The sequence below is a fragment of the Chaetura pelagica genome, unplaced genomic scaffold (genome assembly GCF_000747805.2).
Source record: "Chaetura pelagica isolate M959 unplaced genomic scaffold, ChaPel_1.0 scaffold124, whole genome shotgun sequence".
Classification (NCBI taxonomy): Eukaryota; Metazoa; Chordata; class Aves; order Apodiformes; family Apodidae; genus Chaetura; species Chaetura pelagica.
Genome location: NW_009952891.1, coordinates 2,061,725 through 2,086,342, shown reverse-complemented (window position 1 = coordinate 2,086,342; position 24,618 = coordinate 2,061,725). Strand labels below are relative to the sequence as shown.

The following is a 24,618-nucleotide window of genomic DNA, read 5'->3' as shown; positions in this document are numbered from 1 at the left end:
CAAGAAATGCATTATCCTTTCTGGCTAGCCAAAATACCCACAAAGGGGGTAAAAGTATTCAGTCATCAGAGACTACCAGTGGCCAACACAATCAGAATTCAAGAAGATAAGTAAGAAATAAAGCTAGCTGAAACAAGAAAAATATTTTTTACAACCATATTTCAGTCTTCTTTCCTTATAGAATATAACTTGGGAGCAAAATATGAGCAGTCAAGTTAAAGACATTAACATTTCTGAAAATAGGGACTATCCTCTTCTAAACAGCTGAAAAATTCCTAAGTGCTACTAGCATTTAATGAACTCCAAACCTCTCAGATGGCTTTAAAAATCTCAGCTGACTCTTATTCAAACCTCTTATTCTTCCAATGTAAGCTGTTCAAAAATGTTCCATTGTTACAAAACTGGCAGTAACAGAATAAACGATTAATTGTTCAAAGATTAAGGCTGCCATATTGTCTACATGCAGTGTAGACATTAATGTTCATAGAATTATAGAATCATAAAGGTTGGAAGGGACCTAAAGCTCCAACTACCTTGCCATGAGTAGGGAACCCTACCACTAGACCAAGCTGCACAAAGCCTCATCCAACCTGGCCTTAAAAAACAAGTGGTGGAGCATCAACAACCTCCCTGGGCAACCCATTCCAGTTCCTCACCGCCCTTATAATGAAGAATTTCTTCCTAATATCTAACCTAAATCTCCACTCTTTCACTTAAAAACCATTACCCCCTACCCTATCACTATTTCTCTGATGAAAGGCCCCTCCCCAGCTTTCCTGTAGGTCCCTTTCAAGTACTGGAAGGTGCTATAAGGTCTCCCTGGAGCCTTCTCTTCTCTAGGCTGAACAGCCCCAATTCTCCCAGCCTGGCTTCATAGCAGAGGTGCTCCAGGCCTTTGATCATTTTGGTGGCCCTTCTCTGGACACTCTCTAAGAGGTCTATATCTTTCTTGTGCTGAGGGCACTAGAACTATACACAGTATTCCAGGTGGGGTCTCATCAGAGCAGAGTAGAGGGGCAGAACGACCTCCCTGGCCCTGCTGGCCACACTTCTTTTGATGCAGCCCAGGACACAACTGGCTCTCTGGGCTCCAGTGCTCACTGGTGACTCATGTTGAGCTTCTCATCACCTACCACTCCCAAATCCTTCTCCTCAGGACTGCTTTCCAGCCATTCTTCCCCCAGCCTGTATTTGTGCCTGGGGTTGTGCCAAGCCAGGTGCATGACTCTGCACTTGGCCTTGTTGAACTTCATGAGGTTGGCATTGGCCCACCTCTCCAGCCTGTCAAGGTCCCTCTGGATGCCATCCCTTCCCTTTAAGGTTTCAGCTACTCCAGACAGGCTGGTATCATCAGCAAATGTGCTGAGGATACACTCAATCTCACTGTCCATGACTCCAACAAAGATGTTAAACAGCACTGGTCCGCATACTGACCCCTGAGGGACGCCACTCATCACCTGCCTCCATTTGGACATTGAGCCATTGACCATAGCTCTCTGGGTGCTGCCATCCAGCCAATCTCTTATCCGCCAGGGGGTCCATCTGTCAAATCCATGCCTTGTCAGTTTAGAGGATGTCATGTGGGACAGTGTCAAAAGCCTTGCACAAATCCAGGTAGATGATGTCAGTTGCTCTGCCACCATCCACCATCTCTGTAGCCTTGTTGTATAAGGCCACCAAATGGGTTAGGCATGACTTGCCCTTAGTGAAGCCATGCTGGCTGTCACCAATCACCTCTTTATTTTTCATGTGCCTCAGCAGACTTTCCAGGAGGATCTGTTCCATGACCTTGCCAGGCACAGAGGGGAAAATGACCGGTCTGTAGTTCCCTGGGTCTTCCTTTTTCCCCTTTTTAAAAACATGGGCTATGTTCCCTTTTTTCCAATCAGTGAGAACCTCACCAGACTGCCATGACCCCTCAAACATGATGGACAGAGGCTTAGCAAATTCATCTGCCAGTTCCCTCAGGACCCATGGGTGAATCCCATCAGGTCCCATAGATTATGCACCTTCAGGCTCTTTAGATGTTGACTTATTGGTTATCATTTCAAAACCACACGTGCATTAAACATGGAGTCCAGAAAACCTTTAAAATAATAAAAGAAAGAAAATGAGACAGAACTTGAGCTTAATTCCTATTCACTCTTATAGAAATTGAACTATTTTACATCTTCATTGAAAGCTTTGTAATAAGGAGAAATAAAAGATCTAATTACAATAATTAGTAGTTATAGTAATTTAGTATTATTAGGAGTTTTGACCCTGTGGGGGAAACTGCATTTTGCCAGTACAAAATACTATACATAATAAAAGAAAAATCATGACTTGCAGACATACAGATTCAACAATAGTGTAATAATTTCTACTGCAAGGGCTACTAGCAATCTCTGTTATGAAACTGTGTATTACACATTGCCCAGTGGGAGGCAGATAGGCAAAGTCTGTTTACTTATGTATTTTGCATAATTGAAAAGAAACAGGTGTTAGGATATCACTATTCAAGGAGCACCACTGCAAAATAAGATTTTTCAAAGGGATTGACTCATGAGAGATAATGGAAAGGGTGAAGTACAAAGCTTAGCTAGCTATACAATGGCTATCTAGGGATTTAATAATATGGAAATACTGTACAATGCAACCCCAGAAATAAATTTCCTAGGACAGAACTCAGTGAAACAATAAGGGGGAAAGGATACAATTGAGAAAGGCTTTATTTAATTTTCAGAAAATATAAAATACAATACTGCCCTGCCCTCCTCCAAAAGAAGCTCCCTAATAGTGAGATGAATGTTTGGATAATTTTGTAGGAAAAGAATTTCAGTCAAAGACTGATATTTCAGTCAAAAAGTACTAGTGCACTAAAAATGAAGGGTGCAATGATTTATAAAGTATTTAATCACTGTGTTATTATGAGGATTACAAAAACCCACTGCTTGGGAAAGGTGACACAGTACAAAATGTTCTTGGAGCATCTGAAAGCAAGTACTACTATTCCATTCTGCTAGAGGCTTCTTCATCTGACTAGATTTCAGGATGAGCATCAGTGGTATCACCAATTTGATCTAACACACTCTAAGAAGAATTGGTTCCACTTCTGCTGCACAGTTTTACTGGAGATACTGCTACACCTAAATTTTGCACAGAAAGAAAGCTGATGGCAGCATCTCTGTGCTATTTTTATTAGAGTAGGTTTTTAGAATTCAAAGTACCCATTTACACACACTCTTTTTCCTTTTTTATACAAAAAGACTTCATTTTCTTCCTGACGCAACCAAAGGATGGCATGAAATGAGGCTTTTTGGTTATTAAATCAAACCTGTGACCAGGAAGGAAAATGAAACACAACTTCATCTTCTACACAAAATGCAGAGTGCACAACAGTACTGGATTAAAAAAAAAAAAAGAAGTTAGTTTTAGTGTAGAACTGTTGATCGTTTCTGAAGAACAGTGCAACACAGGCCATCTTTTTTATTTCTTAAAGTATACTTTGAGGATAAAGATGCAAATCAAAACACTGAATTATATGTCAACATTACTCACACGTTTATAAATACCACATTTACAAGAGCTGTTGGGAAAGTTTACAGTTTGAGGGGGCTTCATTCACATTAATGTGCTTTTGTCACAAAACAAAACAAAACAAGAGCCATAGCACTAGCTTACTTGTGGATGTGTATACTAGTGAACTGGGGGCACTGTACACGGGAGATCCCTCCTGGTTTGCCTGGCACAGCAGCACCCTGCCTACAAGAAAGAGAGAGAGAGTGGTATCTGGTTTTGCAACACTCAAACTAAACCTCCATTTTTATCTCAAACCAGAAATAAAGTCATAATGGAGCAGCGCAGTGAGGCAGGGCCACTTTTTGGTCTTTAAACTTAAAGCAAACTGAGCCCCAGTAAACATGTACAATTTGACATATGAAAAAGCAAAACACAGACATCCCCCCCAAAGGCAAACACCTTTCAGCCATCGGGCAGGGCAGTGCAGGGCAGGGCAGCATGCCCCTGGCACAGGCCAGACCCTCTCCTGCTCTGCCCTGGGCCCCAAGCCCAGCTCCCACCCCCCTCACCCCACCTCAGGTACCCCCAGCTCCACAGGGACACACACCTGAGGGCAAGCACCAGCTCAGCCAGAGTGCTGCCATTAACACTGGTGCTCAGGAAATGGAAACAGTGCTCATAGAAGTGAAGAGGGCTGAATTTTTTGCTCCAATGAGAAATACATGAACAGAAGCTGCTTTCCAGTATAGAAACTGGACCCAGGATTAAGAATCAAATAAAATAAAATAAATGAAACAACATTTTATTAAAGAAAAAAAGTAAAAGTAATTTAAAAATCAATTTAAAAGAACACTTTTGCAATGCATTTCATTTGGAACAAATGGCAGAAGTAAAAACCCTGTTGGTTTTCAAATGAACTTAAAATACCTTACTATATCAACATCTTTCTTAGTTATATTTTAGCAGTCTTAGCTGAACACAGAATGAACACTGATTAGAGGTAGAAACTACTATATCATACAAGGGGAAAAAAATCTGCACTTCCAGAAAACAGTCCACCAGGAAGAGCAGGATGTTGCACATCTGTTTTGCAGATATATGTGTATATCTGTATATGCACACAAACACAACTCTATATATTTACACACACATACAAACTGACATGCCTCAAGCTGTCAAGATTTGTGAATCATGCGATTTCAAAAATATTACATTTACATCACAATTTGAGAGACTTTAAAAATTGTGCATTGACTTACAAGCAATGCAACTCAACAGAGTTGAGTCAGACATGTTTGGAAGATTCATTACAGACAGTGGGCATGGTCTCCCTACAGTATTACAGACGTAATTCTCAGCTTACATTCAGTTACCAGACTGAGTTATTCTGTCATTAACCAGTTGTTTGATTATTGTTTGTGGCTGCCAGTTGAAGTAAAAATGCAGGAAATACTGAAGTAATTTTTGACATATATGCAATTTCACTAAGACTCTGAGCACTGGAAATCTTGTGAAATATATTGCTGCTAACCTTCCCAGACCATAGCATCCCCTTAACAAACAGAATTTGGAAAGGCTTGCTTTTTACAGCCACCCATTGCTAAACTGAAATATAAAACCAATTACTATTTTTTTCCTTATTTTAAGATGACTAGATTTATACATATCTCTCCTAGCCTTCCAAACAAATCCACAACTGGAAGCTGTTAAATGAACATGTACCTATTGAGATCCTAATGGCAAGCACCATTTTCAGGTTATTAGCTAACCAGGACCTAGCAACACACTGGACACTAGGAATATGGACGTAGTCAACACCATACATGCCTCAAAACTTGTCCTACTACAGAAGACTGAAAAGGAAAGCAAGCTGAAGGCACAAGGCCATTCAATCCAGCCAAGTGAAATGCAGAATGGAATTACCAAAATCAATACATTTCATTAGGTTTTAAAAATACTGTAAAGATAATGACTTCAAGTATATTTAGTAAATGTATAAAGGGTTTTAGAAATCTAATACTACAGCTTCTTTTTGTATTATTCAACAAATTCTAGCTGATGCTTTGCTTGTTCCATAGTCCATAGCTATTTTCATACTCTTTGCAGCTAACATTTTTACATTTTTTCTCATTTCATCACATACAAATCTAATTTTCCCAACTCAAGTCTTCTAATTTCTAATGAAAGTACTTCAAAACAGATGCTTTTTTCATCTGTGCTACTAGAATGTATTTAATTTGCTGCACAGAGCTTTCTAATTATATTTTGACAATGTGCCTTCGAATTTGTACATAAAATTAATACTAAAAACTAAACCACTATTATTAGATTTTGTTATAAAATGAGAACTTTTTAATCTACTTTTGTTAGAAAAGATTTTCTGCCGCATCTAATTCTGGTATTAAAAAATATTTAAATTGTAATTAATGCAACTGGGAAAAGACTGAATTCTTAACAATAAGATCATCTGGATAAACTTCAGAACATTAAAACTATCTATAAATTCCCTAATGGAAAAAAAATATTATTTTTCCCCTAGAATACTAAATTCTAGCATGACAGAATAAAGGGCATTTGTTTTGTTTAAGAAAGAGGATTTTAATAAAAAGTCCTTAATAAGTCTGTTCAAACTGTAATTTAATAGTATCATAGAACTGATGAACTTGAAAAAATTACAGTCATGCAAGAGTTTGTCTTTAATTCTGCAGTGCCTTCTGGAGCAGCACATGTAAGGCTGGTATTTCCTCACTAAGAATCATCTGCAAGCTTTTATATGTTTCTGCAATATAATTCCCCTCTCAGCACACAGGTTGACAGCACAGAAATAAATGTAGTTTTCAAGATAAAAAAAAAATTCCAACTCAGACTTCTCTTCCTCCAATGTCTCCTACAGTCCACGATTAAGAGCATGCTGTTTGATTAGGGCCTTTGTTGAAGCACCATAGTTATTTTGAGAAAATAATTACTCTAAAAATATTCAGGGCTGTAAGAGAAATGATGTTAAGTCATCAATATTTTTAGAATACCAAAAATGCCATTCCCAGTGGTTCCACTATATTTAACTAAAAGTATTCTATTTTTTTTTCATATTTTCAAAAGTAAGTTTTTGTGCATAGTTATGATTTACATTAATTAATCTACAGAGCACAAGTAAAAACACCAAGATACTAGTGATGATACACAGACTACTCACTGGCTTGTACATATGACAAAGTTCACTGTATTTCTCAAAGACTCTGGTACCTAAGAAATACCACCCAGCATCAACAACAGGAAGACTTCCCAGTAAATTATAGAGAGTTTTAAATCACTTCTGCTAAAAATACCTTTTTAGGTCTAACGTGGAAATACTGTCTAGCCAGAACTACAGAAAACTTAAAAGTAAAGAACTGGAATAAGTTTAAAAGAATTCACACAACTAATTGGAATATATTTTGGTATTCTTTCTGGAAGTAAAATTGAAACATTTTTAACAGAAAAAAAATTCATACCATTAGTTAAAATTATGCTGCTTATGTACAATTAGTGGTGTTGCAAGGCCTTGATCATGGGAATAGCTCTCTCCTGTCACAGGGGAGTTACCTGAGTTGTAACCTGAGTTACAAACACATCACCTCCCAGTACACATGGCTTTTGTACCTTTGCTCACAATCGTTTCCAATTGACCATGCTGTAATTTATTCCTCCCAGGATTTGGGAGATTTAAAAAAGGGAAGATGATTGAAGTTGTCCAGGGTAACCCCAGCAAGTTATGAGGTGAAACAAAGGGGGAAACCTGGTTTCCTATTTTTGCTGTGGGATTCCTAAAAAACACAGCTCCATATAAAGCTCCTCAGACAGCTCTGAAGATGACAGTGAAACTGAATCCTAGACAGGGGACAACTACCTCCATCATAAGAACGGGGTAACCACATAGGCATTTTCAGTGTCAGAAATTAATCAAGTCTACATCCAGAGCTGGTCTACAACATGTATTAATGCACAGGTAGCTAAAACGAGAGTTTATAATATAGGAACTAGGGAAGTTATTACATATAAGAAGATTTAGAGAAAATTGCATCACTCTAAGCCATTGTTCACTTGGCAGGTAAAGCAGCTGCTCTTTCTGCATGCTCATTCTGTCATATTACTGCAAAAGCTTCTTATTGCTTTTGGCAACTTGGTACCAGTTTAGACATTCTGTACTACTATTTACCAAAACACCCAAACAAACTCCCTGAAAAAATGAATAAAAGCTAAAAATATTTGTGTCCTATTTTGTCTATATTGTTATAAGCTGTTATTTCATTACTCTAATCTAAAAGCTGCAATATTTATTAAATTCAGTAGTTGTTATTCCATTTTCCCTTTCTCCCAACACAGCTGGATGCCACACAACCCAGACTTCTCGCAGACATTCTACACACTTCTTCTTTGTACCTTTTGCAACAAGTATTATTCCTACACACTAAGTTCCTCTTCCATATACAATGCCTGAAGAAAACTACATCTTTGATGAACATATCAAGAGATTTGGTGCTAAATCAAAGATCCTCATACACAACCCATGTCTGCTCTTAATTTGCTGTTCTAAAAGCATAATTTAATATTGGTCTTTCCAGACAGAAATATTATCTTTGTTCTGATCTGAAATATTGTTCTATCATGGGTTATTTCAAAATATGTCACAGAAATGGATCAGCAATGCCTAACTAAAAGGTCACGTTTGTACAACAACAGCATGTTAGTTTCTACTGTCCCACCTGACTAGGGAATTTAAAGAGGGTATCTTGAATACTCAATAGTTGTTACTTGTTCTCTTAGCCCTTCATTATCTATAGTCAAGCTACATGGCATTAGTATGTTTTTTAATGTGTTGTTAATTTAAAAAAAAAAAAAAAAAAAGAGAAAAAAGTGCTTCTTGAGTGCCTTTGGTTATTTGGTTATTATATCTTTCTATAAACAGATTCATACTCCTTCAGATTCATCGATGGCTGTGTTGACACATGGAATTGTTTCATCCACTATTAACAAGGAATGAAGTAGCATCATCCAAAAAATACACATCTCATTTCTTCCAATAAAATTCCAATTTAAAAATACAAACAGAACCTATATTTAATTCCTATAACCTATATAAAACAGAAACTCCATACATGGAGTTTCACTTAAGCAAGGTATTTGCACAGCAGGGAGGAGAATCTAAGCAGTTGATGTTCAAAGATGAGTTCTTTAAGTCCAAATCAGTATCTGTATTACCTTTTCATAGCAAACCTGAAATACATTCAATTACTGATTAACCTGAGTATGCTTCCTACTATAAGAACAAGAATCTGTGCTCTCTACATACACTTAAAATTACATAGTGAGTCCCTGGCCCTCATATTACTTCACAGAAATTATAAGAAAAAAGGGGACTCCACACGAGGGGTGGAGGTCAGCTTCTTTAAGACATCTTAAAGGATCCTTTTATTAAAAAAAATCTATTTAAGATGCCAGGTTTCCTTCCATTACTGTTCTAAGGATAACGCACGTTTCTTTATTATCAACTCTCTTAAAACATCACCAAATAACTCAGCAAATTTAGGCAATGACTTGGGGAAACTGACTCAGGGAACAGCAACACCCTGTTAAATACACTGAGTGTCCAGCACACCAAGTGACATGCAGGGACTGGTGGGTGTTTGTGTCATGTAAGTAGAAGTGGAATGAGCAAAGGCTGGTAAGAATTTTGTGTGACACTCTCCTAATTCCCCTTCTCTTCACCTCTTCTTTCTGTAGTCTATGTAACTCAAGACAAGGTAACAAGGACTTTTCCTTCTCCAGGACCTGACATACTGTACTCAACTGGTCAGACTCCTTACCAGTATGTACTGGGGTGTGAGACTGAGAGAGACCTTGCAGATAGCACAGGAGCAGGGAAGCCACAAACTCTTTCAAGCTCTGCTTTCATGCCAATGTCCTTCACCTGCCTCACAACATGATGACTTGCTTCAAGGCTTCACCCACTTCAGCAATGAGAATTTGATGGATACATCCACTGCTGATCCAATAAAATTGTCACTGATCCCTTTAGGAGGTAGAGCCTGACAATGCAGCGTGGCACAATCACTGGGTTTTAGTGGCAAAGTTAGGCTGTGCCATGGTACAAAGTGAGCTCGGCTTAGAACCCACACTGTGTGACTGACCTGTTTCTGTTGTCACTGCCATGCCAACCTTACTGTGGATGGGCTGCATTTCACAGGACAAATTTTTATTATTTTTTCCATTTACAATGTAAACCAGTTGCAACAAACCACACTTTCCAAACATAATTCTAAAAGGATTCATCAACTCCAGGCATTCCTTGTCTTTTTGTAACCAAAATTACACCACTCTGTCACACAAACTCAAGTGTTGCTTGTACCACAATACATAACAAGCCTGGGGAGTTTACTTGTGCTTGTCAGTGATTTTTTTATCAGTGGCATCCAAATGTATATCCTTATTCACATACTGCCATGAAAAATATCTAAGGCTGGAAATGCAGTGCATAACCATGTAAGAAACTGGAGTGGTTCTGTCAGCATTTTCTTACAAAATACAATTACTAGATGATACAGAGATGCACAAATTCAGGTGCACTTAAATCGATATCCACTGATATTCACTGCCATTATACTGGGAGATGTGTCCCACTGAAGTTATTCAGGACCTTTGAATATCAAATCTTAACTTCCAATCTTTCTAGCTCCTCCCAGCAGTGTAAAAGGAATGTAAATGATGGTTACTCTTGGTTCATTTGTAACTTTGAGAAGCAAATATGAGAGAAATCCTGAAGTATCTATATAAACTCTGAGCTGGCATTGTATTCTTGAAATAGGATACTTGAGAATATATAAAAAAAACCACACCTATATTCTTCTGGTAACTAAAATGAGTCCCATTCAGATATCTGCCTGATGAATAAAGATTGCAATATGAATAGAATCACTGAATAAATGAAACTGGAGCCTTTCTGCTCAAACATCAACACAACAGTTTCACCATGGCCCTGGAGGGATTACAAGTAGATGTGTTCATACTTTATCCTCTCATATTGTGTCAAGACACTATTTTCTGTGTAAATTACCTATTTCTGTAAATCGATAAGGCAAGATGCAAATCTAATGCAATTAGATGCAGAGATGCAAATTACTAATCCCTCAGTTCTATTTGCTTACCCTAATGGATGTTGGTTTTAATTTATAAATAAAATCCTATTCTGAGTGACATGCAGAGAATATAAAAGAGCAAAAATTGAATTATCATGCATAATCCTGGGTTTCATTAGTCTATTTCTTGCCTAGCCTGTTCAGATTCCAGAATTTCAGGAGCATGAAAAACATTACAAAAATGAAAAGGCAACATTTCCAACCTTTCCAGAGCGTTCACTTTTACTTGAAACAGCTCTATGCTTAGACAATCTCCCCAAAGCAATTTTCACAAAGCAAATCTGACAGTGCCAAACTGACAGAGACTTGGTACCACTGTAAAGCAGAGTTTCATCTCAGCTGCCTCCACAAATGAAAACACAGTATTTTTAATTGACTCTCAACAAGTATTATGAGATGCAATAACAAAGCAAATGTATTGGGGATCCAATGCCCAAAATGGGGAAAAAAAGCAACAGATTCAACAGAAAACATTAGCTATATCTTTGGAAAACAATTCAACATAATCTTGCACTGCTTTAGCACTAATTTACAGATGTAATTCAGGTTTAACACACAGCAGTGTCATTTTCCATTCCACTTAACTGTATTAACTTTACATTTCATATATTGCTTTATTACTTTGCATTTCATAATAGTTTGTCTGCCTGACTGTCCATCCTTCAGCATGGATCTTCCTAACTTTGTTACTCTTCTAATTAGAGGAATTTATTCCTGTGCATAACTGCTATTAACTTACCTAGAATTGCAAATATTCCACCCCTTCCTGAACAACAAGTGTTTTAGTGATGACCTTGTAGTTTTTCTTAAATGTTCCTTTGAGATTCTTAAACCATTGCTTTTTTATATATATCCATAGCTGGCATTTTAATTACAGTCTCAGTTTTAGTCTATCAGTGGATATCGTAGCCCAGACCTCGGGTCCAGACAGTGCTCATGGGCTGACCTCTATTGCCAAGTCATTGGTGAGAGTGTAGCAGCAGCTATAAACCAGCTGCTTTTATATCTGACCTCTAAACCTACATCAGACACAGTCTGCAGAATTTACTCTGGATCAAGTTTAGTCTTGTCCCCTGAAGCAGACAAGTCCACACACTGTCCAAAGCTGTCCAAAAGCCAATCTCTGCATGACATATGACAGTGTGCACAGGGAGCTTCCAATAGAGCTCCCAGGGCAGTTTCTTGCAAACAGATCCTATTTCACATGTACTAAACCTGCTCTGCATATCCCAAGCCAGCACAGGGCAAACAGTAAAAATTTTCAGATGTGTTTAAAAACCATGCTAATGCTACAAACTAATGTCTTAGAGGAGGACAAGGAGACAGCTGTGGGGAAAAAACAAATCTCAGTATAATATTTATTATCAGACAGTTTTAAGTTGCCACCATATTTAGTTAATTTATTTTTGCTTCATCACTATTCAGGAAGCCACAGAATGCATTTTCACTAACCACCAAAATGACACAAATAAGACAAGTCCAAGTATTATTCTTCCTCAAAAGCTGTTCTTCCTGACTAAAGAACAGCATGTAACTTTCTTTTTAGCTCTTTAAAAATGGATCAATTATATCCACAATAACAAAAAAAAATAAATCAGCAAACCAACATTTGAACAAACATACAAGAAAGCAGAAGAAATGTAATAACAAAGAAAGATCAGAACACTTATTAAAGCAACCAAGGCAAACTGCATATTAGGTGAAATTAAGAGAAACATGGAAACATGGCCAGCAGATCAAGAGCTACTGTTATTCCCTCAACACACACACATGGTATCAGCAAGGCTGCACCTGGAAGTCTGCATTCAGTTTTTAATCCTACTATTCTACTCAGTTCTATTTTTCATTAAAATCCAGTATCAAATGATTCCTCTACAACAGACTGTAGTCAAAATTCCCAAACTTTTACATTGAAGAAGCAGGAGGTCTTTTCTTCATGATTCATCTGGTATAAAGCTCTAGCTGCAGTTCAAGATTTACAATTAAATAATCAAGTGTATGGAATTTCTTTTAGAGATCACACAGGAACACTGTCAAAGTCTAAGTGTATACTGTGCTATTGAACATACAACCCAACAGAAGAAACATCTTTAAAAGGTTAACACCGACAGCATCTCTGATTTGCTCTTTAAAATGTGCAGACTTAGGCACAATGATAAATACAGATAGATTAACCTTGCTCCAGCTTTAGATGTATAACCAATTAACTAAATTCAGCTTTAAAAAAAAATAAAACCAGTCATTGGAATTATTCTTTTTAATAATCCTTGTTTAATTTCCATGATGGTATACATTTTAATGAAAAACTCATTATAATGTAGCATAAGGCATAATTAATTCTGAAAGACTTTTTTTTTTTCTAAATAGCTAGTACAGATGCTGAATTCAATTTTTCTACTGACTTTATTCATCTCACATAAACCTAAGTATTTCCACTGTAACAGCTTGTAACAGCTCCACAGAAGTTTTATAAATGTATCAGCTGTCAGCAGTGGTGTTAATGAAACTAGGATGTTATCATTTGAATGATGGGAACCTTAACATCACAATTTTTTAAACAATAGTTACAGATTTGTATCATGCTTTGAAAAGGAGCATCTATATATATACAGATGGAATGTAAATAATGATTAGATTTTTCTGTAGTTAGAAAGTTACTTCAACTCTTCAGCTAACAATGTTGAGAATACATTTATTTAGTAAAATCTGCTTAGTCAATGGCTAAGTTCAAAGTGTATGTAAACCAATGGTAAAATTAATTAATATATATAGCAACAGACAGCAGATTTTAACCAAAATTACAGATACCATTACAGATATGGTAGAGTGAACTTTTACCCTAAGATTAGAATTGCTGTGCAAGCATATAATTCAGCTTCCCTTCCTTCCAAACACCTTCACTGAGAACTGTTTCTAGGGTATTTGCTGAGCTTATGCAAGTGTCATTTACATTCAAAGAGAAACACTACAAAGAAGAAATGAATCCCAGGTGCTCTTACACTCCAGAAATTCATACTTATAGGCACCAGCAAAGAGGGTCAGTGTTAGCAAACATCCAGCAATCCTCTCTTCCTCTGAATTCCTCTTATTTAAGTGCATGTTTACATATATTGAGTACTATAATATTTAATCACTTCTTACTTATATAGAATCTATTTTTTAAAGATTGAAACAAACGTGAAAGGATGTTGGTTACAATCTCTGCTTCTTGGAGGATAGTGCTAGCTTCAAAACCACAGCATGCTAAAAAGCCCCAGGCATCTAAAATGTCTCTCTTCTGAGGGCATGGAAACAGTCAAAAGCCCAAGTTCTTCCTCTTTCTTTCACTGTAAGCGAGGGGGAAAATTTCCCAAGCTTTCTTGGAGTAATAACTACTAACTGGCCAAATACTAGGTGCCTACAATAGTCCTCACTTCATGAATACGAAGGAAAAAATAACATTCAATTAGGCACTTAAGGAGAATGAGATCTCTGTTGATTGTCATTGAGTTGTGCTCCATGACTCGTTTTAGTGGTGGCTCTTCACTAGTCTTAAGTCCTTTCTTTCTCCACTAACCACTTGATTTTGACATTACTCAAATATTGTTTGTTAGTTATGACCAGACAACGATATTGTCTCATGTGGGTCACCATGAATTCAACTGTTCTCTAAGAGCAGATTCACTGGATTTCCAAGTAACTTCTGTAACATCTTTTCCCCCACATTGCATACTGCAACTGACAAAAAGAAGTGTCTCCAAGAAGTACATTCCCTAAAATATGTGTTCTGCCACTTACCAGGACAAAGTCTTTTAAAACAGCCTTACTCTGTCTCATATAATCTGCTTTAAAGGCCTGATCTGTTGCAGTAATATGGATGCAATATTCTACGTTCCATTAAGGAGAGTGCAAGATATTGCTCAAAAATTCATCATTCCAAAAACCACAAGAGGAAAAAAGAATAACTGAAAGGAACAACATGGAACTTCACTTCCACACTGCTTGAGGCTGAAAGGAAGGTATTAGAGATAAAATAGACACTGCGTAAGAATAAGTAAGTAGATTAAAAGAATATTATAACAAACCACAGAAACAAAGAATGTAAAAACTTTAGGCAAGAAAGTACCAGGAGTAGTCCTAGTAAAGAAACCAGACTGCAAGTCTATATTTTGCAAGCGATAGATGAGTGTGTGGATGAAGCTCACAGACTCTAGCTTCACACAGCAAAATCATGGCTCACTGTGGGATGGACTTAAAATTGGACGGATATACAAATAAATGAAAAGTTTGTCCCAGATTACATGAAGACTCAGTGAGACGAATTACCCAGTGCTGCTTAAAAATTCCCTCACTAGGACTAAACTTGACAAATAGTTTACTGGCAAAGATAAGCTGAAATGGAAATTCTAACTTCATTAAGAATTTCTTTCTCATAAGGAAGAAAAACACCTTAAAAATTATCCTTTTCTTTACTAGAAAGAAACTATGTGGACATAACTAAATTCTAAAAAAAATTACTTATCAATTATGATAGATGGAGAAGTAGAATTCTGTGAAGTGCTGAAAATGATAAATGAAAAAAATCTTTGTCCTTTAGTTTTCTATGAAATGCCATTTTGGCCCCCTGCAGCAGAGCCATGGGAAGGGCAGGAGGTGTGCCAAAGAGCCCACTCCTCAGCATGCCCAGACTTGCTGGGCCTCAGAATTACACCAGCCATCTTCAAATCACACATCGTGAACATGTTACTGGAAATCCATGTTAATTCTACCACATGACCTAAATAGCCATATTTCTGGAGCTTTCCAATTTACTACAGCACAAGCATTTCAAAGTTAGAAAAACAGTCTTAGAAGGGCTACTCAGGAAGAAAAATCTGTAGTGTTTTGTAAATACATAGTATTTTCAAGTCCCCAAGTAATACATAATTTACATAGTGCCTTCTGTGCTCCTGTTACATATCTTACAGTCTCCATTTCTAGCTGTCATGCATTTCCTCAATAAAGGTTTTCTTTTACAGAAGTGTACACCCAGAAAAAGAGCAGAGCTATAACAATCATGTCACTGGTCCTACTGTTTACCATTATCTTCAAGGTTTTAGGGTTGATTTACATTGTGTTCCTCCCTATTTGACTTTAATTGTCTGCTTCAAGTTGTCAGGACATAACTATATCTTAGATTTGCATTGCATTAGTGGATCTTTTCCTTTCTCTATTGATCTTGTCTTATGGAGCAATTTAACTCAATTCTAATTTTCTTTTGCATGCGGGGTGCTCTCTACCCAAGGAAGTGAGTTATGTGTATTCAAGTGGTGCATCTTATGAATCTTGTTAAGCTTTACCGCCTTATAGCCCACACTGATGGAATATTTAATCACAGAAATGAGTTGGCAGATATGATGTACAACACGGTTCAGCCTTGCGGCGTGTGTCTTCACCAGCAATTGAGAAACGGGTGAATTTGCCATTCATCAATGCCATCTTGACAGCTTTGTATAACCTTCTGGTTTTTTTACTCATTTATGAAGATTAAAGGTGCTTTAAATCAACAGTTTCTCTGCAAATATATCATCTTTATTTCAGAAGTGGCCAAATTTTTCATCGTTTGTTAGGAGTTAAAGGAACTTCTGACACTGACTATGAAAGAGTTGGGACAATTGTAACATGACAGTATTGGCAACCATAATTAAACCAAAGAACTAGAACTCTGAGTCTTAAAAAATGCATTTCTAATTTTATAATCTTCAAAAGTGCAGTTGCTACCTCTCCAAGTAAGCTGGGTGGGGAGGAACCCCAAAAGGAAGGATATAGATACGTTGCAGTATTCTATAATGCAAGAACTGCCTTGCTCTTCTACTATTTCATTTACTATCAGCTGCCAGTGATCTAAGGTGAGCTCATTTGTGGTTGTTTTGTTTTGTTTTTTTTCTTTAAACTACATTTCTTAAAAGAAAGTTTAAATATTTGACAAAAAAAAATTACCATCTTTAGTCAATACAGAAAATATGCATTTGATATGCATTTAAAAGAAAACCAAAGAAAACTGCCTGTATGTGTAAACAGAATAAAAATCTAAAATGCATGAAGTGTCTTGATAGAACTTTCTGGATAGGTGTGGTGGAGTGCATGTCACAATTCATAAAATTAAATTAATAATCTTCTAACGGTAATTAAAGATTCTCATTAAGAAGAACAAACACCTCCCTTGTGATGGCAATAAAAATGCACTTGGGACTTCAGGAGGTTATATAAAAAAAAAAATCAATAACCTGCCATTTTATAATTAAAAGACAAAATAAATGTTAGGGAAAAGTGCAGTAAATTAGGAAAATTACCTTCAGGAGAGATTGAAAATATTGATTTTAATTTACAAACTATGTGAACTCTTCATGCCCTACTTCATGAGACAATTATAAGTCAGATTGTTAATTCTGCATACGTATTAGAAAATTGATTACTGTACTATGGGAATATTATTATATTTGTCATTAACAAAAAGTCATTTATATAAAATGACTAATAACTCTGACTTTCTAATTTATGCAGGTTCAGGGTTGGTTCACTAACTACTCAAATGAGATCAATGTTAAATTCCTGTTTTCAATGTAGGCATACATCAAAAGGAAGGAAATAAATTCTGCCTACACTAAATATTGCATATCCAAGACCTATTTTATTTACCTGAGGAGGGCCTACAGGGAAGCTGGGGAGGAGCTTTTCACAAGGGCAGCAACAGGACAAGAGGTGATGGCTTTAAAAATGGAAGAGGGGAGATTTATATTTACATTAGGAAGAAATTCTTCAATATGAGGGTCCTGAAACACTAGCCCACAGAAGCTGTGGAAGCTCCATCCCTGGAAATGTTCTCAGCCAAGTTGGATGGGACTTGAAGCCACCTTGTCCAGTGAGAGGTGTTCCTGCTGATGCAGGGGGTTGGAACTAGATGACCTTTAAGGTCCCTTCCAACCCAAAACATTTTATGATTAACAGTTTTTATCTCTTGAAGTCCCTTGAAATAACCCAAGTTTTTCAGCTTTGACTAGTGAAGGTTTGAATATCACCATGAGCAGAGATTCTCTGGTTTCTGTGGGCAAACTCTTGCCATGCTTAACCACCATTTGTGAAAAACGCTTTCCTACTGTCTGCTCTTTACTTGCTGCAGCAAATGTATTCTATGTGTTCTATATTTACCTCTTTATTCTCAATTATCTAAGTATGTGACAAACATAACATATGTGACATAAACATTTTGGTTTTAAAAACATCATTAGGTTTGTATCCAAGACATACACATCCAAAAAACTAAAAAACTCCCAGGGTTTCCCATGAAAGACTCAGATATGATTCTGGAACTTCATCAAGGAAGGCTATCTACTATCTATTAGAAACACTTGGAGTTACAGTGATTATTTATGTCATAGATGTAAAATCATTAGCTTTCAAAAATGGCTTTTTATGGACTTCCTAGTGACTATGTTTATGGGGAGGATTTGAATTGTTCTAAAAGAACTGGGGTTGAGGGTACGACCATGTTTGCCTTCCATACTGTTGCTACAACACACTTAGCAACTGTTGCTGGCCACTACTGACTTCCAGCAGAAAAAAAAACAACCCATACCTCCTTAACTTCAAAATTATAACCAGGATCAGAATTTGGTCTTGTTGAAGATTCCAGTGATAATACACATTTAAGATACAAAAATTTTAAAAAAGTGAAGAACTAACCATAAAATTTAAAGAAAAATATTCAAGAAAAATTTATGAACACAGATACTCTATACCTATGTGTGTCCATGTACATGTATAAATACAAAAGAGATTTATAGATAGATTTGTTTTTGTTGCTCACTAGGCTTAAATAATTCCTGGAGTAAAGTGACTGTGCTGAAATATACATTCAAATAAAATATAAATAAAATATCCTGTAAGACTGGGACATTGCAGTAAATTTCATGTTATACTATCTACATTCCAATAAAAAGGTATTCATATATCTTCTATAAAAACTTCCATATGCCTAGATAATTTAGAATCCTGCATCACAAATCTGTAAATGACTTGCAGATAACATGAATCAAACAAAGAAATCAGACAAAGAAACCAAACGTCACACCAAACAAGTATTCTGTACTTTTGCATGTTTTAAAACATAGTCAAATAAAATAGGACATGGACAACTATCACGTAATCCTTACCTGCATAGAATTCTGGACTATAAACTGCACCAACAACTGGATTTAATTTCCAGCCTGCAGAAACATAAAACACAATGCAGTTAATATTGTAATTAGTAGTAGCAGCAGCAGCAGCAATAATAATACTACTAATAATGAGGTTTTTTATTTTATTTTTGTATAGAGGTATGCAGATAAAATGGCTTCCAAAAAAGTAATTTTAATGAATTTTTTATAGGCCTCTTAGATTACAGATCTTTAATATCAGACTATGAATTGTGGAATAAGTAATGAAACAAGGCATTCTCTGGACATGTAGTACTGGAGTAAATTATCGGTAAATGCCTGCAATGCACTGTTACTACGGCCTTTTTCCCTTAATCTATGGAATTAAGTCAGATCTAGTTCAGGTATCTCTGTATCATGTAGCACCAGAGTAGATCAGTTCTTTTTCATTGCTTTCACTCTCTGGTTACAAGCCAGACAGGCCAAAACAGTTCATTTGCTGGACACATTTCTAATAAGCATGTTTCTAATGCGTTAGTGTAGGTTACAAGGCAACCAAATAATCTGCAGATTTGCATTCTACTCTGGGATAAAAGCAAGCACAGACATTGACTGTATGGAAATGTCTGTTGTGACACGGAAGAGATTTGCAGGCTGTAGGATCCCAGTCAAATGCCAGAGACTTGTCTTCCATTTGCAGTTGCACATCAGACTGTCCGCACTCAAACAGGAGAATTCCAGGCAAGTACCAGGAGTGGCTGTACCACCTGCATTTACAGCTGATAAATGCTGTTAGCACATTGCTACAAAGGAGCTGGCGTGTAAGAGGACACCCCAGTCACATTCTGCAAAGCTCTTAAGTGGTACAAATGTAGTCACTGCCTTTATCTTCAATAATCATTGTCCTCCCACAGCTGGCATATAACCAAAGCATGGAAGCAAGAGAGATTCTGTATCATGTGCTCTGGCCAAACTCCAAATGATTGCTGTTGAGTCCTCACACGCAACGCAGCATTTCCAGGTCAGCCTGGAGAGCACAGGGTGTTTTTAGAAGGGCCTGCCTTCATAGCATGTGGTGTAAGACAGCAATGCTGAAGGAACTGGAGGGGAATTGGGAAGAGAGTAGCAGGAGAGAACACTGGCTAACTCCTTAGCCTTCACTGCTGTGGTAAAGTGCCAGTTACTGTGTTTTGCTCAGTCACAGGTAGATCCACTCCCTTTTAACACCAAATTCCACAGATCATCACTCCACCCACACTCTTTTTTTCTTTCTTCTAGTGTTTGAACAATCTGAACTACTGGGACTGAAAAATGAGGGGTTTTCCAAAAAGCACACTTGAATCAGGAGTGGGAAGCACCATTCCTAAGTGGCAATAAAGGAAAAAAAAAAAAAAGAGGAAAAAAAATAATCTTGCAAACTCAGTAACTATTGTACTTTAAATAGCTCCTATAACTATGCTGCTAGAAACAAAATACAGTGAAGACAGGGACAGCAAGACTTTCCAAATCAGCAGAGCCAAGATGAGAAGAATTTAAATGCAAACTGTATTGAGGCCTGATTCTGCCTTGGCCATACCAATGTAAAAGCACAGTACAACAGTACAAGATCCTAAAACCATAAATGCACTTAAAGGCAGAAAAAGTGTAATACAAGAATCTCAATAACACCACAACTACTCCCACCCTTTAAAAATACTGTTCTATCTGATGCACAGTAACTATTTACCAGCAATTAACTGTTCAGTAACAGAGGCAAGGGGTGTTTTTGAAAGGCAACTTATTAATAAGCTCAGAGTAAGGAGCAGCATTGCATGCAATTGCTCTGTGGAAGTAATTACAGTTGCAATACATAGCTAAAAGACAATTATGATAGCTCAAAAACAGCCAACTAAGAAGGGTTCAAATTACTTTCTTCCTGAAAATATCACACAATTTTACCTGACCCTTCAATTTTACATACTACGTGGCTATATTCATGAGTATTGGGGTATAACAAACACCCTTAGCCAAATTTTGTGTGACAAAATCATTGAAATTTTGAGACTTTCAATAAAAGTCTCTTTAGAGCTTAGGGAATATTTAATGTTTCAAATTCATCATTACTTAAAAAAGATCATTGATCAACACCATCCAAAGTGAAAGACGGGCCTGAGTGTCAGATCTGCCAGCTTTTGCTGTCAAAGAAGTTGACAGACACCTCTCAGCCTCTAAGTCACACCAAAAGGCCTACAATTTGTCTGAGAGAAAGAAAAGATCTTGCAAGACTCAGATTGCTCCTCACAGCTGAAATTCACTCTCATCTTTCAGTTCCTTAGCTCTCTCACAGTGATGGCTGGCTCATCTAACTTTTTGAAGCTTATACAGAAAATACTTCATTCATCTTGAAAATAACAGTAATTAAACTTAACATTATCTCATCATCTAGCAATCTGCTGGCCCAGAGCTGTGTGGGTTAACCAATGTGACAGGAGTTCATGTATCTGAGCAAGCATCTGCCAAGCAACCCTATTTCAGCAGCTGGAGGAGGCAAATTCCTGGCAGTGGGTGTAATTTTGTGCATTTTTCTTACCATTACAGTACTTATCTCTTTTTGTTCAAACTATAAAAGTTCAAAACAAGGAAACAAACTTGTGCCTGTCCCAAAAACACCATCTTTAGAGAGTCAGCAAAGGAAACTCAGGTGCTAAAGGGCAGGAAATCGTGGCACTGCTCGGGGCGGGAAGGGGCTCGTTCAGGGGCACAAGCCGGGTGGGAAGGCCGGGAAAGCAGCGCTGTCACACTGTCCTGTCACACTGTCCTGTCAGTCACACCGCAGCCCTGACACGCTGACCACTGTCCACCTGGCAGGCAGGGTGGAATTTAGCTGCAGTAACAACCACTCACTGTGAATTTGAGTCTTAAGTTGTGAGCAACAGAAGGCTCAAATTTAAGTCTTCGCAAATAGAAGCTTTAAAACATACATACAAGGAATGGCTGAGAGAGCTGGGGTCGTTCAGCTTTCCTACCAGCAGTTTTCAGAAATAAAAAAGAGTGTATCTTATTTTTAAATTACAGTAAATATTAGTGCCCGATGTTTTCATACAACACAACACATGCTCCAACTACACTTTGAATACCTGCCAATAACACAGTCACCACGTACTCCTTGAAAAATAAAGCCACACACAAAAAAAGAAGCGGTTCTGAAGAGACAGGCATGTGCAAATAAACCATTTCTTGCCTATCTGCATCAGACGCATCTTGCAAATGTTGATATGCTTACAGAAGAACACACAAAAGCTAGCCTGATAGTTAAAAGATGAGACCTTTACTTTAGACAGCAATAATCTTTAATAATCAGCTATAGCACTGGATAATTCCTAGCAAAATGATAAAGAACTCGAATCACACAATGTCAGGATTGCTGGTAATAAAAGCACTGATTAAACTAAATGAAGCACCTTGCATGTCTACGCTTCATTCCTTGTAATTTGTAATGATAATGCAAGAAGAACATAATTCTTTTTGTGTTTTTACTTCAGGGGATCTCAGACATTAAAGCAAAAATAAATAAATCAACACGTATGAACTACAGCCAGAGTTTGCCTTTGTTTACCCATCAAAAGGTGTGCCAAAGAACAGCCTGCATGCAATGCCTTGGATATATGGATTCACAAACATGAATGCTCATTTTTATGCACTAATCACAAGATCTTATACTGTTGGCGAGATCTACTCCAGATGGAACAGGATGGAAAATTAAAGACACAAAATATTTGAGGTGAGAAACACTTAACAGCAGACTTTAATAATTCTGGGATTGGATATTAATAAATGTTAATATATGACTAAAGCAATCATGCAATGCAGGACACAGAGGTAACCTTATCTAAAACCAGATTCCTCAAACTCTCGCATCTCCATTTTCAGCATTCCCTTCCTACAGCATTGGATGTGCTGGTATGTAACATTATTTAAACATTAACAGTTTTGCAGCCTTAGGATAATGTGAATAAAAAATATACATCATCATTTATAACAAAATTACCTTTATCCTTTTATCGTTACAAGACAGGAGGCAAAGTTCATAGTATCACATGCGCAGAGTTAGTTTCCTATTGCAACCAAATTTTGCTATGTGATCCAGTCAAGGTTCATCTCTCCTTCACTAGATTCACTGACATGTCTTAAAGCCAGTGAAAATGCAGATTTTCCCATCTGCACTATTGCCAACTTCCACATTTACATACAAAATGAAGATTAAAACAGTTTTTGAGAAAGCAGGAGGAATTTCAGACTTAATCTCCAGATGATTTTAAGTAGCTCAATTATCTCATGTCATATGAAAACTATCACTATATTTTATTTATACTGTGGTAGAAAAAAATATGAGTGTCTCATAAAAAAAAAATAAAGCCACTGTCTGCCCTGGGTTTTACTAAAATCTCACTAATAAAACCTCAGATATAGAAAATAAGATACATTATATTTCAGAATGGAAAAGAATCTAATCTACCTGTGGAAACCTTTACTGATGTATGTGCAGATTTCATCTGCTTTCTACTGGATGGGAAAAAATAAATTAAATTGCAAAGCAAATAATTATAACTACACAGTTTAGTAAAACTGAAAAATGTAACTGCAATTCAGTTCAATTGATGTATTATTGTTTGCTGCTGTTGAGTTTTCTGAACTAGCAAATGAAAACAACTCCATCAAGCACCACCAATGAAAAAAAAAAATATTAAAATGTATTGCTTCCAAACCCCTCAAACATGCATGGATTATTTTTCTGTCATTACTGTACAACATTATTCCAACTTCAGTAAGTGTTAAAATATTTTTTTAGATAGCTTAGCTTAGATTTTTCCAGGGTAAAAAAACTGGGAGCAGCACCCAATTATGGTATGCCCTTTACTTCTAACAAACTGTGGAAAGAAGACACAGAAAATCATCTTTGACTAGATGTGTGTCTTGGTACTAAAAAGTAACTCATGCTTGACAGAGGCATTCTTCTTACTCGTCTCCCTTCCTCCATCATCCAAGCAAAATTGAATTCTCTGATTAGTTAATTCATTGCAACATTAGCACTGCACAAAGCCAGAAGAGAACAAGGCTTTAGGGATAGCTTCCTGTACAAAAGCCCCTGCAGTTCATCACTCAGGTTCCAACCTGGCAAAATGCTGCCTGCTGCTGCCACAGGGCTGTGAGTTAGCTGACCTTCACACAGATGAAATTTATGCCCCGCCAGATAATGTTTGAGGTTGCTGTACATAGCCTGAGCCCAAGGAGATGCAGGGCATGTGGATTCTGACACTTGATGAGTAGATGAGCCCACCCCTTCAGCAGCAGAACAAGGTGTCACAGGCACTGAAATCAGGACAAAGCACAGAGATCTCATGCACTTACCATTCGTGTAAGGGTTGACGGTCTTTTTATTTGTCATTACACGTGCTGTTGCATTATTTACCTAAGCACATAGAACACTGGATTAGAAAGGGGTTACAGGGAGGGTCCATGTTGCTATTAAATGCATGCATTATTACTGCTATTAGTCATGTAAAAATAAAATGCAATTTAATTTATAGAAGGCAACAGGTGCATAACAAAATCATACTATTTATAATTACATTTACTTTCATAACCATTTTAACTTACAAATCATTTCAATAAAGCAACATCATATCATTTAAACTTTAATAAAAAGACATTAAAAGCAAATTAAAAGGTACTGCATAATTTAAGACTTAAGAGCATGCTTGTATTCCATGATAACACTGATACAATAAATACTCAAAACAGAAAAAAAA

General features: G+C 37.0%; 1 protein-coding gene across 2 annotated transcripts in view; it reads right to left on the bottom strand.

Moving 5' to 3' along the window:
• RBFOX1 (RNA binding protein, fox-1 homolog (C. elegans) 1) overlaps nucleotides 1-24,618 on the bottom strand; it is a 252,679-nt gene that overhangs the window by 60,618 nt on the left and 167,443 nt on the right. The window contains exons 8-10 of one of the 2 annotated variants that reach the window (XM_009995496.1): nucleotides 24,218-24,278; nucleotides 18,845-18,898; nucleotides 3,664-3,744 (exon numbers count right to left, since the gene is read on the bottom strand). In XM_009995496.1, the coding sequence (XP_009993798.1) occupies nucleotides 3,664-3,744; nucleotides 18,845-18,898; nucleotides 24,218-24,278 (196 nt within the window). The remainder of the gene's footprint in view (nucleotides 1-3,663; nucleotides 3,745-18,844; nucleotides 18,899-24,217; nucleotides 24,279-24,618) is intronic. The other variant, XM_009995497.1, reaches the window with a different exon arrangement.